This window comes from Chiloscyllium plagiosum, chromosome 1 (genome assembly GCF_004010195.1).
Source record: "Chiloscyllium plagiosum isolate BGI_BamShark_2017 chromosome 1, ASM401019v2, whole genome shotgun sequence".
NCBI lineage: Eukaryota > Metazoa > Chordata > Chondrichthyes > Orectolobiformes > Hemiscylliidae > Chiloscyllium > Chiloscyllium plagiosum.
In genome coordinates, this window is record NC_057710.1 from 90,159,694 (window position 1) to 90,177,596 (window position 17,903).

General features: G+C 38.5%; 1 protein-coding gene across 1 annotated transcript in view; it reads left to right on the plus strand.

Annotated features, from left to right (window-relative positions):
• The window catches only part of nfxl1 (nuclear transcription factor, X-box binding-like 1), a 170,011-nt gene that overhangs the window by 21,971 nt on the left and 130,137 nt on the right, over positions 1–17,903 (plus strand). The window contains exons 3-8 of the mRNA XM_043691569.1: positions 4,927–5,039; positions 6,280–6,410; positions 10,367–10,545; positions 10,633–10,794; positions 12,458–12,558; positions 15,142–15,256. Coding sequence (XP_043547504.1) covers positions 4,927–5,039; positions 6,280–6,410; positions 10,367–10,545; positions 10,633–10,794; positions 12,458–12,558; positions 15,142–15,256 — 801 coding nt within the window. The remainder of the gene's footprint in view (positions 1–4,926; positions 5,040–6,279; positions 6,411–10,366; positions 10,546–10,632; positions 10,795–12,457; positions 12,559–15,141; positions 15,257–17,903) is intronic.

Below are 17,903 nucleotides of genomic sequence, written 5' to 3' on the forward strand. Positions count from 1 at the left end.
CTTTGGTGACCTTTAAGCGGCAATTGGATAGGTACATGGATGGGTGCTTAAGCTAGGACAAATGTTCGGCACAACATCGTGGGCCGAAGGGCCTGTTCTGTGCTGTATTGTTCCATGTTCTATGAATCCAGTGGTGATCATTCAAAATTCTCTTCATTCTGCAAAACTATTGATCCATTCAAAGGTTGTATGTATCCCACTATTTAAGAAAGGAGGGACTGAGCAAACGGTGCAACTACAAACCTATTAAATCATTGGTGGAGAAAATACTGGAATCTATTAGAAAAGATGGTCAGTGGGTATTTATATTTATATAAAAAAAAGGGCTGTTTGGGCAAAGTCAATTTGGATTCATGAAGAGAAATCCAACTTTGACAAACAGTTTTTTGAGGATGTTTCTAGCGAACTTGATAAGGGAGAACCAGTGGATATGGTGTATTTTGACTTTTGGAATTTCTTTGATCAACTGAATAAAATAAAAACAAATGGGCTTGGTCTTAATAGACTAGCATGGATTGAGGATTGGCTAAGGGGCAGAAACCTGATTGTGAGAATAAATTGTTCTCAGGTTGACCAACTGCGATTAGTGAAACAGTGCTCTGACCCCAGTTGTTCGTGGTCTATATCAATGATTTGGATATGGCAGTTAATGGCAGGTTATAGTGAGAATTTAGAAGTTAGAATTCCTACAGTGTGGAAATAGACCGTTCAGCCCAACAGGTCCTTACCAACTCTCTGAAGACTAACCCACCCAAACCCATTCCACTACCATACATTTATGCCTGACTAATAACCTATACTAGTTCAATTTAGCATGGCCAGTTCACCTAACCTGCACTTCTTCGGATTGTGGGAGGAAACCGGAGCACCTGGAGGAAACCCACACAGACACTGGGAGAATATGTAAACTCCACACAGACTGTCGCCTGAGGCAGGAATTGAACCTGGGTCCCTGGCGTTACAATGCAAAGTTTGGTGTGAATGTGAGTTTTGAGGAGGATGCAAAAGTTTCAAGTGAAGTTAGAATCTGTGGGCAAGAGCATAGCAGGTAAAATATAATATAAATAAATGTGTGTTTATCCATTTTGGTAGAAAGAATGAGGGTGAAGAATTTTTTTTTTCATTATTCTGCAAGCAATATGTTAATTTGTTTGGTAAGAGGGTTTGAGCACAATAACAAAAAGGTCTTGCTGCAATTGTATAGAGTGCTAGTGAGATTGCATTTAGAGATCTGTACAGTTAGATCCTTTTGTTTGAGGATGGATATACTTGCCATTGAGGGAGTGAAGGGGAAGTTTGTTCGACTAATTCATGGAATGGGGGACTATGCTATGCCGAGATATTGACAGGACCTTGCCTGTATTCATTGGCTTTTAGAAGAATGAAGGGTGATTTCATAGAAACTTACAAAATCCTTAAAGGGATTGGGTGAATAGATGCAGAAAGACTTGTTTCTTCTAAGATTTAGAATCCCAGGGCACAGTCTCAGTCCCAAAGGCAAACCATTTGGGAGGAAGTCTTCACTGAAGGTGGTGTATCTTGGAATTCTCTACCCCAGGGGCTGGAAAAGTTCAGTCATGAATTAACTTCAGGCCACGAATTGATAAGATTGTAGTTACTAATAACATTAAGGTACAGAGGAGCCTCGATTATCTGAATACCATATATCTTAAAATCTGATTATCCAAAGGAAATCTTGAGGTCCCGACAGAGACATACATCAAAACTCTCCCCTCCCTCTTTTCCCACACTTTCCCTGGAGTTCTATAGGCGTATAGCCTACCCCCTCCCCAGATAATCTCTCTAACATTGTCCTGTACAGGGCAAAGGTGGAACCTGTCAAAATGTTACAGTAAAAAGTAGTGTGTGTGTCCGTGTGCGTGCTATTTGGAGATTCTGATTTCCCCCCCCCCCCCAAAATAAAAAGGCAGTAGCAGCACCAGTCTTGTTAGTGTCCAGTCCGGCTGCTCTGGAGAGGGGCCAAATGGGGGGCAGTGTTGGGGGCTGTTCGGCAGGGGTGTGGGGGAGCGGTGCGAGGGCTCGTATGTGCATGCATGCCGTGCTGCTGCTCGTCTCCTGAACGGGGAGCAGATTTAATTGAAAACTTAGAACCCCAGAGGAAAGGTATTGAATTGATTAACCGAATAATCAATTATCCGAACGAAACAGTGCCCGTCCATCTCGTTCAGATAATCGAGGTTCCCCTGTATATGGGGATAGCATGGGAATATAAAGTAGATAATCACCCATAATCTGGAATAGTGGAGGAAGCACAGGGATCTGAAAGGCCTACTCTTTCTCCTATCTCGCATGGCATCCTTTTAAAAGAAAATTGTATGAAAGTACGGAATGTAAAATGGCATGAAGTTGAAGCTTTTTATCTTGCACTCATTAATACTGAGATGCAAGAAAATCAACTTTAGAAATTAAAAACAACTTGTATGGCATGAAAAGAGGGTACTGATTGGTGGAACAAAAGTTGAAACTTTATTGCTGGAACAGCACAGCAGGTCAGGCAGCATCCAGGGAACAGGAGATTCGACGCTTCGGGCACAGGCCCTTCTTCAGGAAGCGTCGAATCTCCTGTTCCCTGGATGCTGCCTGACCTGCTGTGCTGTTCCAGCAATAAAGTTTCAACTTTGATCTCCAGCATCTGCAGACCTCACTTTCTCCCCGTGGAACAAAAGTTGCAGTGGAAGTGGGTAGGAACTGTTTAAATGTCCTAGTTAAAAATTTAAATTCAAACTGGAAAAATTGACTCTGGTCAGGATATTGCCATGATGGAGTATGGATTAGCTATCCTCATAGCCCTTTCCTCAGGACAAAGTGGTGTGTGGGCCTGTTTATGATAAAATTTGGCTTCTAACAAATGAAACACTGTGAGATAATCTTAAATTGGTTTCCAGTGTAAATCTTCGTGCATTCTGGATAATATAGTAAATGCTATCCAGCAGAGAAATTGCATTTATTATATGCAATGCCCTGAGTTTTACAAGCAAGAGCTGGTTGAGCATGGTCAGCATGCTTCCCCTTGTGAACAATCAAAGGGCCTTGTTTATTTTTGATGCAATTCCCCAGTTGTTAGGCCGTATAGCCTATGTATCAGGTGACAGAACAGTATTGAAGTTCCGATATCTCATTTGTGTGATGGGAAGAACTTTGTTTTAGCTTGACAGCAGCATCCAGCAACCACTAGTGTGTTTATCGCAAAATAGCAGCGTGAAATGACTAGCATCATCCGTTAAAGTTTTTGAGGTAGCTTTCCCTCTAGGGTAATGATGGGTGGAATGGATAACTATCAGAGCCATGGTATGATCTATGCAATGTTCAATAAGTGATGATTTGATCCAGTGGCAGAGATGTGCTGTATTTTGGGATCAAGCCTAGTCATTAAGTAGACGGCTAGGGCCTTATTCATGAAGTTGCAAATTGAACTGATGTTTGGAACTGCAGTAATCCCTATTGTTGTGATTTATCAATTAGCACATTAAAGAAAGGGAACTGGTTTGACTGCTCCATTTCAGAGATGAATTTGTGTGCAGGATGGAGCCTAAGGTTTGTGAGAAAATTCTTTTCATCTACCTATTTGAATGTTGTAAATTTTATCTAGTTGTCCCAAGTACACCAGGAGTGAGAGATTAGTGGTCATTCTTAAATACATTCTGCTCATGGAAATTAGTGAATATATTCGCTAGAGCTAGGCCGAAAGGCAATTCTGGCTGTTTGGGTATATGCGTTGTTGAAACGTAACTCAATTGCATGTGTGGGTACATTGATGAATTCAAAGAAAAACAGTTCAGGCACCAGTGGTACATGTGTGTTGCCATGATGCAGTGACCTAGTGCAAACTCCAGTGGCTTCCTTGAGTGGAATGTTAGGGAATAAGCTGGCAATGTTGAAAGAGCACATGGACATGGTATTGCTACTGATATGTAGGTCTTGTATGGTTTTCACAAAAAATGAAGATCCTTCACAATAAAAGGGGAAAACTGATTTAAAAATGGTTGTAGTAGCTTGCCAAACCATTAGCCAATTCATGTCACATAGACCCAGTCAAAGACAAAATAGGGCATCGAGGGACATCACTTTCCATATCTTGGACAACCTGTATATGCGTGTAGGCAGTGAAGATGAATCCTTTTAATTTACATTCACCATCTTTATAAGGTCCAACACATGCCTCTAGGACTTTTCCTTGAGTGTGCCAATGTGGTCACATGTTGTGGTCCTAAGGATATGAACTTGTCAGAGGACAGCATATACATTTACCTCTGCCAAGTTTTAATATTGGGAAAAAATTATGTAGAAGATGCTGACTTGAGAAACTATAGAATTTTTGCAAGTTGCTGTGTGAAAGTTTGAGTGGGCCTCTTATCTGTAACAAAAATTGGAGTCAAAAAGTGTGGCGCTGGAAAAACACAGCAGGTCAGGGAGCATCCAAAGAGCAGGAGAGTCTATGTTATTGGAGCAAGAATTGAAGCAAGTCGAAAATTCTGTAAGCAAGTTGCAGAAGAGTCTAAATTTACAATATCCACGTGAGTGACCGATTTACATATGTACATCTGCAATAAAAAGCATAATTTTAAAGCTTGAATAGTGTAAAATTAAGTTTCACATTGACTTCAGCAAAGAGTGACAGTCCATTCATTATCATGGAATGTTGCTGATCTTTGCTCCAGTCTCAGATTTGTCTCTGTTTGAATCTTTTGACTTACATTTACATTTATAATTGTTGATATTGGTATGGAAGATTATTGTTGTAGTTTGTTTGCTGCATCTTAAAATTAGAAATGACAACTTAAAGTTGGAGAAAAATTTACATTTACATATGCAAGCAAGTGGGATGTCATTCACTGTTAGGAAGTAGACATGCATTAAAAATCCAAAATTTATAAAATATTTGATATGGATTAATATTTATATTAGGTGAAGATTCTTCTAGAGAATTGGAACGTACAAAACAATATCTGAATGATGCATTTCAGTCAGGAGCTCAAACATGTCTCATCTGCATAGCCTCAGTGAAGAGGAATCAGGCTGTAAGTATTGAAGACATTTTGGCAAAATAGTATTTTAGACTTGGTGTATATGCCACCTTGTGGTGGATCTGATAGTGTTAGCTCAGGGTTAATGTGGGCTTTGCTTTTTCCTTTTAACAAATTGATCAAGTATTGCACTAGCTGAATTATAATTCTGTATTTAACAGTTCTGATTATTTGTATATTGTTAGTTATTTTTCAATTTCTAATAACTATATCACATGTTAAATGATCATCATTAAATGTTATACTGTAAGACATGAACCTTTTGATAGAGCTTAATTTAGAAATAAGAGGTGATAGTACCATACCTTTTAAAATATATGGAATTATGATACAGAGTGTATGAGAGAACTTTTTTTATTGGCTCGCATGTTCATATTTTGCATATGCTCAGTATGTGGGATGACCCACTTTTCTGCCATGATGTACAATATTCTTGTTTGTAGACAGCCTCCACTTTACACCCCACATTAGATGACTACCTTTGTAACTTGAGTTCAAGGGATTAAGCAGCTAACATGAGTGGAGCTGCAAACGTTCACTGATTTAATAAATGCTCACATGGAGCAGACTCCACATGGCTAAAGATGAAGATGGTGACCAGACATAGAAGTCAAAGCCCCCCCCATTTTGGGAATCTTCAAAAGTTGACTTTCTGCCAACACCTACACTAACAGTTGCTTCACAATCATGTTGCTTTTCTTGTTGAATACTCTGCAAATTGATTCTGGTTAATGCATGTTAAATTATTCTGATGCTAAACTGTTAATTCAAGTCACACCTCAAACAAGGCATTTGATACATGTTGAATGTTTCTTCCAAATTGTTGTCCTAGCAGCCAAATATATATGCACTTTTTTTTTATTTAGGAATGTTTTTAAGTCGCTTAATTCTAGTGAGGAGCAATGATGAGGATTTTTGTTTTATTTATTATCTCCTACAATTAGTTAATTTTTCTTTTTCTGCATTATCACCAACTTGGTTCATGGGTTATGTAATTTAACAATGACATCTTTTTGTGACCTTATTCGCTGAACCATTCCTCAGGAAATAGAGTATTAGAGTAGTACTTAGAATGGCATCAGAACTGTGTAGGAGTTAGAAATTTTGAAACTAGATCTGCTCATTGGGTGACAGACAGTAACTTAACTTATTTTAAATATATACTTTAGAAATACATTTCTCAAGTAAGCATTAATTTGTAATGCACCTAAGATTCATTTTTTTTCTCATTTAGATCTGGAGTTGTTTCCGTTGTTACTGTATCTTTCACATCTCATGTATCCAAAAATGGGCAAAAGACAGCATTTTTCTTGTATCTTCTTTGTTGGATGATGACTTTGGAAGAAAAGATCATCCCTGGCCATGGTAAGCTGTAGATATTTGTTTTCAACTGGAGCACATTAAATACATGTTCATTACTTTCTCTTTCAAAGATAAATTCTAACTCATCTTCACTGTAAATCAAGCCCCACTATTCTGAGAGTTATCACAAAAATTAAAGATTTTAAAGAGTACACCTTGGTTGACTGAATGCATTGACCAAATTTATGCACTTCTGTACAAGAAAGGTACCTTTTCACATCTTTGCAGCAAAAGATGGAAGACGACCCAGGGAGATCTACAGCCAGAGGAAGACCGGCATTGAGACAGCAGCAGTAGGGTTTTGAAAATTAAGTTGATGTAATTTTAATAGGGGCATTTATGGGAACAGTATTTTGTTATCGAGTTGGAGGCAGATAGCAAGCAGTTCGGAGAAAGAAGGCTTAGAGTTGTCAATAGTTATTGTTTAATGTTCACTTTTAGAGTTAAAGAATAAATTGATTTTGTTTTCTTCACTGGAATTTGGGAGTTCTCTGTTGCTCATTCTTCAAGAGATTGAGGCGAGGTGAGCTTTTCTGGCTGTTTGGTTTAATTAGCAGAGGGGTTCACCGCCGTGTCATAACAGTAGGAATTTATTACATGTCACATAGACTGACTGCCTCCAGATTGGTGCTTTTTGAATAAAATAGAATAAAATATGTGTCTTCGGGGTGAATTTGCATATGTGCATTTATGTCTGCATTTGCATCTTTGTAGATATGCAGGTTAGGTGAATTGGCCATGCTAAATTGCCCATAGTGTTCAGGCTCATAGTGCTCAGGGATGTGTAGGCTAGGTGCATTAGTCAAGGGCAATGTAGAGTAATCGAGTAGGGGAATGGGTCTGGGTGGGATGTTCTTCGGAGGGTTGGTGAGGATTTGTTGGGCCAAATGACCTGTTTCCACACTAGGGATTCTACGGTTCTATAATTACTACTTACTTTAAACAAAATCATTCTAGTTACGGATAAACAATTATGAAGCATCAAGGTGTAACTCCTACTAGTTTAATCTCTGACGTGTGTGCTCTCTCAAAAAACGACATGAATGTAATGGATAGAGGCATGACTGTCTAAGCAATTCAGTGGTTTCTGTTCATGGATGTGCTGATCAGCATGCTGGTTCCTGGTCTTCCTTCTCCAGGTGTCTTCAATAGTTTGCAGGAACCACAAGGTGGCTGAGTCGCACTTTTATTAAATGTCTCTGACTTCGTGATTAAAAGTCCAAACCTATAACGACAGCTGAAGGAAAGATGAACTGATTTTCTTCAGGCTCCACGTGGCTTTTACAGCGGAAGACAGGAGAGCTCCTGAGCTGGTGGAGGTGGAATAGCTTTTCTTTATCATTTTTCATAGACCCAAGCTGTTCATCAACCAAAGAACCAATCACATAGTTATTGGAAAGAGGAGGATCTCTGTCAATGATAACTGGTCACTAGTCCACACAGGAATCAACACTTTGTTGCCAGCTGAATCTCAGTTTGTACACAACTTGTACCCAGCTCGTTTGCACCACTTTCTACATAGTTTGAGTCAGCAACTGTGTAAACAATGCTTACAATGAGTTTCAGTTATTTGCAATTCAAAATCCTGCTACAGTCTTTGTTTTTTAGAATAGATATTTTCCCAATTCAGTCCACAATGAAAAATACAGAAAAATAAAAAGGTACTGTCTTTACCTTATGACAAAACTTGTCTTAAGCATTTTCTAAACATCTTTCTGGACCCCTCCTGATGACTGGATAATACTTGTTTAGTAATCCTGCTTGGAGATTTCACTCTTGTAAAACTATTCTGATTTAGTTCATGATGTAAATATTCACTTGTTACATGCATGATTGTGCAGAATTGTATTAATCTATGTATAGGTATGTCAGGTCAACTAAAAATGAATATGTCAACTGCAATCAGTTTGAAAGATTATTTTTGAAATTTGATTGCTTCACATTTCAGGGAGTTTTGAAGCACCTTTGATATAGGTGTTAGTAGTTTTAGAAGTTTCAAGTAAACTAATAGTTTTAGAATAACCTAACCATTCCTATGGTTTGATTATTACTTTGATTTTATTCATTATTGTCACATGTATCAAAATACAGTGAAAAGTATCATTTTGCCTGCCAACCACACAAATCATATCAAGTAAGTATGTGGGATAACCAAACAGAACGCCAAATATATGTTACGGCTACAGAGAAGGTGCAGAGAAAGATCAACTCTAATATATGGGAAGTCTGTTCATAAGTCAGATAACAGTGGAGAAGAAGCTATTCTTAAATATTTTATATCTTCTGCCTGATGGAAGAAAGTATAACTGTGGTGAGAGGGGGCTTTGATTATGTTAGCTGCTTTCCCGAGACAACAGGAAATATAGATGGAATCAGTGGAAGGAAAGCTGATTTTCATGATGAACTGGGCTAGTTCACAAATCTCTTTAATTTCTTGCAGTCTTGGGTAGAGCAGTTGCCATACCAAGTTGTGATATATCTGGGTAGGATACTTGCTGTGATGCTTCTATAAAAACTGGTCAGAATCATTGTGGATGTGCCGAATTTCTAGAACCTTCTGAGGGAGTAGAGGCATTGGTGTGTTTTCCTAACTGCAGTATCTATGTGGCTGGACTAGGATAGTTTGGTGATATTTTGTCCTCGGAGCTTGAAGCTTTTGACCACCTCCACCTCAGCACCATTGATACAGACAGGGGCATGTCCTCCACTCCACTTCTTGAAGTCAATGACCAGCTCCTTCATTTTGCTGATGTTGAGGGAGGGATTGTTCTCTTTACACCATGCCATTAAGCTGTTTATTTCTTTCCTGTACTCTGACTCGTTGTTGAAATCCAACTCACAACTGTGGTGTCATTAGCAAACTTCCAAATGGAGTTTGAGCTGAATTTGGCTGCACAGTTGTGAGTGTATAAGGAGTATAGTAAGGGGTGAGTATGCAACTTTGTGGGATTCTGGTGTTGAGGATCGTTGTGGAGGGGGTTTGTCGGGCTGTTCTTATTGATTGCGGTCTTTGGGTCAGGAAGTAGAGGATTAGTAAGCTAACGTGACTACAGTAAACCACTTTGAGACTAACACAGTAAATGCTTTTTGAAATCTGGTACTGGATGCTTGGAAACCAGCCAAGAATGTTTGAACAAAGTAATAAGCATAGATTATGAGTTAATTTAAACAGAGATAATCAGTAGGTATATTAATAGAGGCCGGACATATAACTAACGAAGTAACACAACCTTAAATTGTTATAAATCACACAACACCAGGTTATGGTCCAACAGGTTTAATTGGAAAGCACTAGTTTTTGGAGCGCCACTCCTTCAGGTGATCCAATTAAACCTGTTGGACTATAACCTGGTGTTGTATGATTTTTAACTTTGTACGCTCCAGTCCAACACCGGCATCTCCAAATTGTTATGATTTCTTACCCTGCAAGCAAGATTCCCAAGGTCGTGGAAGCAATTCCTTCATGAATGACCTAATGCAATCTTATCTAATGGGGTAGAGAAAAAGGTTTTTTTCAAGTGTTGAACAAAAAGCAGGTATGGAAATTTTGAGTAAGGCAATTATGTCACTGTCTGGGAAAGTGCCCACGAATGTAGGAAGCTGTTCACAGGTGGCTATCATATATTTACAGACTGTTAAGTTAACCAATTAATGTTTGATTGTTGGCTCATTTGTGACTTTTTTTATTTTAAAAAATGACTTAAGGGTATAAATGAAGGTTTTGAGGACACTATTTTGTTAACCTATTAATCTTTCTACATGTCATAAATGTTAATAACTCTCTTTGCTGTTAGGTTGAATGCAACATACTAACTTATTTTAGAATTGCCAATTGTAGCCTTTTGGACAAACACATAGCGCCAAAAGAAATGTATAATACAATAAAATTTAACTTTAGGCATATACAATTAATAATTCTGGTACTCCAACAATATTATTTTGCTATTTGGTCTGTCCAGTCCTAAATGCAGGCACCCTTATGAACAGTCTCAAACTCCAACAAGATACTACTGTTACTGTGGAAAGGTTGAAGATCCCCCACCAGACCCTTGGTTGGTACCTCATTCCTGTGGCCAAGTCTGTGACAAAGGATTCAAGCCTTTATGTGGACATAAGTGTCTTCTTTTATGCCATCCTGGTAAAGTGATTTAGAATTAACAAATTGATCTACTCAACATTAATAAGCTATACAATGAGTCTAACAAGGTTTGTGTTTCTAATTTAGGTCCTTGCCCACCTTGTCCAAAGATGGTCGCTATAACCTGTTACTGTAAAAAAGCTAAACCAGTCTCCCGACGCTGCAGTGCTAAGGGGTGGTCCTGTCAACAGCCATGCAACCAGCTCTTAACTTGTGGGCAGCATAAATGTGAAAATCCATGTCATACAGGTTGGTTCAGTTATTAAGATTCAAGCAAGTGAGTTAAGAAGCAGGATGAAGGATCGTATAGACATTGTTGAAACTCTCACACAACATCAGATTATAGTCCAACAGGCTCCACAATATGGACATTGTACAAGTGTTACAATTAACCCCAAATGCAAGCAAAATGTATTTTGAAATTAACTACAAGGAACATACTTGGTGAGAGAAAATGGTACTATTGATTTCTAATGTGTTTCTGTCTTACCTATACCAAATAGAACATATGTGTAAAGTAATGATTTTGATAATTTTTCACTTTTTCATTTTACTTGCTTCTGTTCTCTCTCATATTCTAAAAAGACAAATGTTTGGAGCGTTTATGTAATTTAAAAATTTTTTTTGAAATAGGATTTTAAATGCAGCAAGGAACACTGTGTTAAATTTTCTGTAGTTTAAACCGCGATGAGCTAAGTTGACATAACTCCATTAACTCTATAGGTGAATGTGATGCCATCCTGCCTTAAAACCTGTTGTGAAACAAAATAACAGTCATAGTTTTCATATATACGGTCTTGCCAGACATAGTGAAAATTTCCAGCAATGTTTTGTTTTCTTTCGTATTTCCGTTATCAGCAGTATTTTGCCAAGTTTTCATTCAAATTATTCAAGATCCGAGATGTCAGTATAGGTGTGTTGAATTAGTATCACAGCTTGTTGTCTGGTCAAGTCATCATAAGTCTTCTATAGATTCAGTGTTCCTATGAAATTTCTGTACCATTGTGCAGTTTTCTGAATGACTTTACTTATTAGAAATCAATTTTTTGGACTAGTAAAACCTATGGTTCTATTTTCATTCCAGATGAGTAGGCTGGATTTGAAACCAATTCTGTGTGGTGAAAAGATGAGGTAGTCCGTTATACCATTCAATTCCCCTTGCAATCTTGGGATGCCTATTAAAACCTGGAATGAAAAATAAAACTCTGGTTAAATCCTCCTGATATTATACTTTGCTAAATATGAATAATTGGCAGCTATTAGCTTTCTTTAAATTCTTTTATTATATCTGTGGAACACGATGATGAATCTAGTTTAGTACTGTATTTAACTTTTCATGGTTGCTTGACTTAAACTTTTTTTTTTGCAGTTTTGGGATTTGATGCCACTGGAAAAGTTGTTCTACCATGCCCCCTAGTAGAATTTTTCTGTAGAATGAAAATATCTGTTACTTCGGTTTCATGTCTGATATCCGAAACCTGAAGTGCTGTTTATTCTGTCTATTTGGTTCCAGAAGTAGTGAGAGTACACTATTCTATATTGCATCACAAGATCATTTGTCTCATCTAAAATTTCATAATTTATGAAACAAAATAATCTGGATGCTAGGAATCTTGAATAAAAACTGGAAGTGTGATAGAATTCAGCAGTTACTTAGCATACACATATTTTACTGATTTTCAGCATACTTGCCCCATCGGCAGAGTGTAGCTTTCAAGGTCTTGTTAAAGGATTTAAAGGAGAACTTTTGATAGAACGACTAAGTGATCAAAATTAGGCAACGACCTTTCTGATATGCAGAAAAACAGAGTACTATACCTTGATCAAGTTTGTTTGAAATATATATATGCTTTTGTTTGAATTTAGAAATATATTCAAAATTGTCTATAACTGGGTTAATTTTTGTTCTTAGGTACTTGCCCGGAATGTCCTCGTGTTAGCAGACAACAGTGTTTGTGTGGGAAGGAAACAGCTGAGCGGCTATGTGCTAGACCACAATGGCAGTGTGAAAAGGTAACCTGAAGTAACAATAGATTAGCTAGGTAGATCAGATGAATTAGTGATTTATTAGTGACCCTTCTGACAATTGACCCATAATCAGTTGTTGGAAATTAAAAGCAGATATTGATCAGAAACAGAAGACCCTACTGAGTCGATTGCAAACTTGTTGATAATCCAAAACTACTTATTAATATGAGTAACATTGCTGAGGGATGTGAATATTATGTACAAATAATCAGTTCAGAACTTGTGTTATGCAGGTGCAAACTTTAGAAAAAGTTTTTATAATATGCAGCTTCTAACTATTTATTTTTACCTCCTGGGGTCTGCAGGTTCTTAACGTGCAAAGTGCCAATTTTCATTAAAGTAACTGAAGACACTTTGGTATGGTCAATATTTCTAAAATGTGCAACCAAATTGGTTGAGGGAGAAGTGCAAGTTGGAAATCATGGTTCTCTGGAGGTAAAAGTAAGGCTGTTGATTCACAAGTCATGTGCTTCATAGCTAAACATCTCCAATTGAATCACTGATGCCAAAGTGACATCAAATGAAAAAGCTTTTCCTCACTTCAGTCTTGCTTCTTTTATAGATCACTTTAAATCTATGCCCTTTAGTTCTTGTTCCTCCTCCAAATGGAAACAATTTCTCTTTATCTACTCTATCCAACTCATTCATGATTTTAAAAACATCTGTTTGATCTGTTCTCCTCTCTGCCTTTTTCTCGAAGAACAGTCCCGCTTTCTTCAATTTGTCCTCATAGCTGAACTTCCTCAGCTTTTGAAGCTATTCTTGTAAGCATCCTTTGCACTTTTCAGTGTGTTCACATTCTTCCTATACAGTAATATGGTGCCCATAACTGTATACAATACTGTAGCTAAGGTCTATCTTATATAAGTTAAACACCACCTTCTTGCTCTTATACTAAAGAAAGAAAGAACAATACAGTACAGGAACAGGCCCTTCAGCCCTCCAAGCCTACGCTGATACATTTTTGCCCTTCAATACCAAAGTTGGCTTCACTTACAGGATCCGTATCACTCTATGGCAGTGTTCATGTATTTGTCCAGGTGATTCTTGAATACTGCTATTGTGTCTGCTTCCATTACCTCTGACAATGTGTTCCAGGCACTCGCCATCCTTTGTGTGAAAAACTTGCCTCACGCATCTCTTAAACTTCATTTCTTGCACCTTGAATCTTTGTCCCCTAGTAATTGACTGCTTACCCTGGGGGGAAAAAACTCATACTTTTCATTCAACCAAGCCATTCACAATCTTTTAAATTTCTAGCAGATCACCTTCAACTTCTGTGTCCCAGTGAAAACAAACCCAGTCTATCCAACCTTCCTTCATAGCTTAAAAACCCCATACCAGGCAATATCCTGGTAAACCTTTTTTATACCCTTTCCAAAGCATCCACATCCTTCTGGTAGTGTGGTGACCAGAACTGTATGCAATATTCTGAGTGTGGCCTAAATAAAGATCTATAAAGCTGCAGTGTAACTTGTCTATCCCTCTACTCAATATGACCCTATTAATAAAGTGGAGGATGCTTTAACCTTAATGGTTTCTCAACCTATCTGCCACTTTCTGTGTACATTTATACTTATGTCCCTCTGCTTATGCACGCCCTATTAGAATTGTACCCATATTTTGTATTGTCTATCAAAGTTTTTCTACCAAAATACATCACTTAACACTTCTCTACATTGAAGCTCATCTGCCCAATTATCTGCCTGCTCCACCAGATTGTATATGTCCTTCTGGAGTTCTATACTGTCCACTTCAAAGTTTATAATTCTACAAGTAATATTGTTAGCTGAGTATGCCATTGCTGAAAGGTTTGAAACATGCTGCCTTTATTTTACAGGACCTCTCATCCATGTTTTTCTTGCTCTCCTCACACTCACTGTCCCCGCAACTCACCACTCACTCTTTTCCCTTTCAGCATCCTGTATAGTTGGGCTGGTTACTTCAGACGGGGTTCCAGCATCACATCTCTGACCCGGACATGTGTTCGCTGTTGTGCCAGAATTTAACGAACAGTTCTCTCGAAGATTCACTGGACCCAAAATGTCAACTCTGCTTTCTCTCCTCAGATGCCCACTGAGCTTTTCCAGCTATTTTGTGATTTACAGTATCTTCTGTTCATTGTTGTAGATTAGCTTACTGGTTTCTATTTTGTACGCTTTTCTTAATTTATCCAGGTTTTTTTTCATTTGTAGAAGGGTTGTGAGCATTGCTGTCTGGGTCAGCAATTATTGGTCATCCCTAATTACCCCAAAGAAGATGGTGATGCAGTGGGTGTAGCACAGTGCTGATAGGATGAAATATTACAGGACTTTTGATCACAGTGAAGGAGCAACAATTATAGTTTTTAGCTAGGATGGTGCACCTTGGGGGAGCTTGAAAGGAGCTGTGATCCCACACCTCCGCCCTTGTCCTCCAAGGCAGTAAAGATCAGTGATTTGGAAGGTGCTGTTGAAGGAACGTCTTGTCAACATGTACTGAAGTGACTCACAATGTTAACATAAATAATTTTGAGGATTTAGATTTCAGTAAAATTGTTTATGTAATTTATAAATTTATTGCTTTTAGGTGTGTGGAAGAACTCTATCTTGTGGCAATCATACATGTGAGCAGGTCTGCCACCATGGGACTTGTGGAAATTGTCCTCGATCAGGTTACAGGGCTTGTCCCTGCGGGAAATCAAGTATGTGTGCACATACCGTTCATCTCCCTTACATATTTTGTTTAAGATTGTTTGTTGTTTATATTGTCTTGCTTTCAATATTATGGTTTTGCCCCCTTTTTAAAATCAATGTTACATTCTAAATTATTTTGTTCACAGTTAGCGCGCAAAATATCTCACTCTCGCCCCAGGTTCCTGGTGCTGTCGTAATTCAGTCCTGCATCATTGCATCTGCTGCAGAGAAACTGCAATAATCCAACCAGCTCTAGTATGCTTTCAAATTTCTATAATGCTTACAGTTTGTCAACTAGAGCTTATTTGCTGGCATGCTTACCTTTTTAAAAATTCCAGGTTCAAAACTCTTTCCAGGGCTTGAGCCAAAAAGCAAAGCAGATGCTCCTATGTCATTCCAAGTGAGTGCTGTGCTGTCAAAGATGTTGTCTTTTAACCAAGACCCTATCTACTTGTTTGGATGGATGTGAAAAATCAGAGGATAATTTTGAAGACTAGAGAGTTACTCCTAGTAGGCAAAGTCAATATTTCTGCTTCAGTCAGCATCACAAAACTTCTTATCACAGTGCTCTTTGTTGCATTTTATTCTGTGCAAAATGACTCCTGTGTTTGGTAAATTGTAATAGTGAATACTCTTTGAAAAAAATCTTCATTGGCTGTAAAGTGGGTTGGTGGTCATGAAAAGTATTCAATAAAAATCACTTTTTTTTCTCAGCTATAATTAAATGAAATCCAGTATGATATAAAACAAAAACTGGTTTACAAACACACAGTGCCCATTTTATGGTGTGAAGAAGTAATCCCTTTTTCCTCTGCTCCGCTTTATTTGTAGATAATGGTTGGTGTTGATTCTCGCATTCATTGTCACAGAAAATTGTCTACGTTCCAAAAATGTGTCTGAAATATAAAATAGTTCCTTGAATTAGTTACTCTTCAGCACAGTTTATAAATGACAATGGCAGGAGTTTCTGGGGGTAATTCAGGAGGCACAGCAGAAATTCATCCCAAGAAAGAAGAAACATTCTAAGGCAGCTGTGGTGAAGATTAGTGGGAAGTCAGAGGATTGAGAAGCCTTTAAAATCCAGTGAAGGACAACTGAAAAAGCAGTAGTGGGAGAAGATGAAATGGGGGTAAGCTGGCTAGTGATATCAAAGAAGATTGTCAAAGTTTCTTTAGATACATGAAAAATGAGAGAGGCAAGAGTGGACATTGGACTATTGAAAAATGAGGCTGGCGGATTAATAATGAGGAACAAGGAAATGGCTGAGGAACTTAATAGGTACTTTGCATCAGTGTTCATATTCGAAGCATTCTGGAACTTTGATAGTCGGGTCGGAGGTGATTGTAGTAGTCATCATTAAGGAGAAGGTGGTAGGAAAGTTGAAATGTCTAGAGGTGGATTAATTACTCCGACCGGATGGACTACTCTCCAGTATTCTGAAGGTGATAACTAAGGAGTTTCTGTAGGCATTGGTGGTGATCTTTCAGGAATCACTGAAGTCAGGATGGCTCCCAGAGGACTAGAAAATGGCTAATGTAGCACCACTATTTAAGGAGGTAGGGAGGCAAAAGACTGGAAGTTATAGGCTAGTTAGTCTGACCCTTGTATTTGATAAGATTTTGGAGTCAATTATTAAGGATGAGATTGTAGAGTGCTTGAAAGTGCATGGTGAAACAGGGCTGAGTCATGCATGGGTTTGTCAAGGGAGGTCATGTCTAACAAATCTTTTAGAATTCTTTGAGGAGGTAATGAGCAGGTTAGACAAAGTGGATGTGAGCTATTTGGATTTCCAGAATGCCATTGACAAGGTGTCACAAGAAGCCTGCTAAATAAGACAAGCCCACGGTGTTATAGGCAAAGTACAGGCATGGATAAAGGATTGGCTGACTGGCAGAAGGCAGAATGGGAGTAATGGGGTCTTTTTCAGGATGGCAGCTGGTGACTAGTAAAGTTCCACATTAATGATCTGGACCAAGTGACTGAGGGCGTTGTTGCCAAGTTTGGAGGGAAAGGTAGTGAGGAGGAAGCAGGAAGTTGGAAGAAGGACTTGTGCAGGCTAGCAGAGCGGGCAAAAAGTGACAGATGGAATACGATGTGGGAAAGTGTGAGGTTATGCACTTTAGTAGGAAGAATAGAAGTGTAGGTAGTTTTCTCAGTGGGGAAAGGCTTTGGGAATCTGAAGGACAAAGAAACTTGGGAAGCCTAGTTCAGGGTTCTCTTAAGGTTAGCATGCAAATTCAATTGGTAGTTAGGAAGGCAAATTCATTTCGAGAGGGCTAGAACACAAATGCAGGGCTGTACTGCTGAGGCTGTAAAAGCTTCTGGTCAGACCACATTTGGAATATTGTGAGCAGTTTCAGGCCCCATTTCTAAGGAATTAGAATTAGAGGAGATCCGGGGGACTTTTACAAGAATCCTGGGATGAGAAACCCATCACATGAGGAGCAGTTGAAGACTCTGGCTCTGTACTTGGTAAAATTTAGAGAGATGAAAGGGGATCTCATTGAAACTGGATAGAAGCCTAGATAGTTGAAGTGGAGAAGATGTTTCCACTAGTGGGAGAGACCAGAATCTGAGGACTCACCCTCAGAATGAAGGGATGATTAGAACGGAGTTCAGGAGGGATTTCTTCAGCCAGAGGGTGGTAAATCTGTG